The sequence below is a fragment of the Aplysia californica genome, unplaced genomic scaffold (genome assembly GCF_000002075.1).
Source record: "Aplysia californica isolate F4 #8 unplaced genomic scaffold, AplCal3.0 scaffold00408, whole genome shotgun sequence".
NCBI classification, from domain to species: Eukaryota; Metazoa; Mollusca; class Gastropoda; order Aplysiida; family Aplysiidae; genus Aplysia; species Aplysia californica.
In genome coordinates, this window is record NW_004797678.1 from 314,574 (window position 1) to 316,024 (window position 1,451).

At 45.4% G+C, this 1,451-nt stretch overlaps 1 protein-coding gene across 1 annotated transcript in view; it reads right to left on the reverse strand.

Annotated features, from left to right (window-relative positions):
- Window positions 1–1,451, reverse strand: part of LOC101846899 (collagen alpha-6(VI) chain) — a gene marked incomplete in the record, with an annotated part of 54,235 nt that overhangs the window by 28,063 nt on the left and 24,721 nt on the right. Inside the window, 1 exon segment of the mRNA XM_035971272.1 lies at window positions 248–451. Within this exon segment, the coding sequence (XP_035827165.1) occupies window positions 248–451 (204 nt within the window).

Genomic DNA, 1,451 nt, shown 5'->3' on the forward strand with positions numbered 1-1,451 from the left:
AGGGAGAGAGAGAGAGAGAGAGAGAGTGTGTGTGTGTGTGTGTGTGTGTGTGTGTTTGTGTGTGTGTATCTGTGTATGGTGTGTGTGCATACTTACCTGCGAGTGTAACAACACACGCCAGAGTATGTTTGTAATGGGATGAGTGGGCGAAAGAAAGGAGAGTGATAAAGGAAAAAAAAACTACCAACCAACCCCCCCCACAGCATCAACCGAGTATGGTTAGGAAAACAGTGACGTCAGAACGTACCACTGATAGCGACGTCACACGCGGTGTCTGAGACATTTGGTTTGATGGCTTCAAGTAGAGTGTACTCTGGAGACTCGAAGGCTACGGATGGGGAGGACGCCATGGCTTTCAGCGCGTCGTAGTCGACTTTGTCACCGATGCCGATAGTTACAAGCTGGACGCCTGTACTCTTCAGCTCTTCCGCCTCGAGTAGTGCTCTCTCCGCTGTGGACAATTTTGTTAACCTGGTGAGACTGCTCTGTATGATTTGAGACTGAATTTCTCGGGCCCGTTGAAGCTGGGGATTGTTTGAGTTTTCTGTTTGGGAGAGCTCGTTTTTTGAGCCAATTTATAATCGCGCTGCTTCACATCACAGAATTCACACTCCCAAAAATTACTGATGTTCTGATTTCAGAAATCGGAATATCAATTAGAAAGAGAGCGATTATAGCTTGAACTAAAAACGGATGGAACATTCTGGTTGTGTTGCTCTTGGTAAAGGCTTGATTTGCTGCGGTCCTTTGACGCTGCAGCCATAGTTCGTGCGGTTTGTTTGTGGGTTTGATTCCTTCAGTCATTTGACGCCATCAGTATACCAATAACTGGTTTACTTTTTTTGCCCCCCCCCCACGAAAAAACCCATTAGAAATCTCTTTGGCCCCGCATGATTAATGTATCCTACACAGTGACAGACTGGAATAGTCACTCCTCTTAAAGCCGACCACACCGATATTGCTTGTAATTCAAATGAATGTATCTCTAGTCAGAGCTAACATTACCAATGTCTGTGGTGTAGCGTTTAGGCTCCTCGCTGTAGCATGGAAGAGGAGACCCGAGTTCGATTCCCGGATGGGAAGAAACCCCCCCCCCCTCCCCAACTTTATCGAGTATCTCGGTCTTTCTGCGAAGATGTATCTATCTCAGCCTGGGTTGGTTCTGAAAGGAAGGATGGGAGGCCTGTCTCCTAAATGATGTAAATTGTGTTGATGGGAGTGTAAAATGCCTACATTAAAAAGAGCTAACATTCCAGTTTGTCCTTAAATGGTTTGTCAATTCCATGAGTTTAAGCTTTAAACTGCTCTGTACTCCATAAATCAAGTTTGTCGTAACTAATACGGCCTCAGGATACACTGGTCTACTTGCTCTCTAGCAACCAGTTGTTGTTTTGAGTGAGCAGACAAATCGATTGGACGAAATACGATGTACACGTACTCGGTAGTCTTAA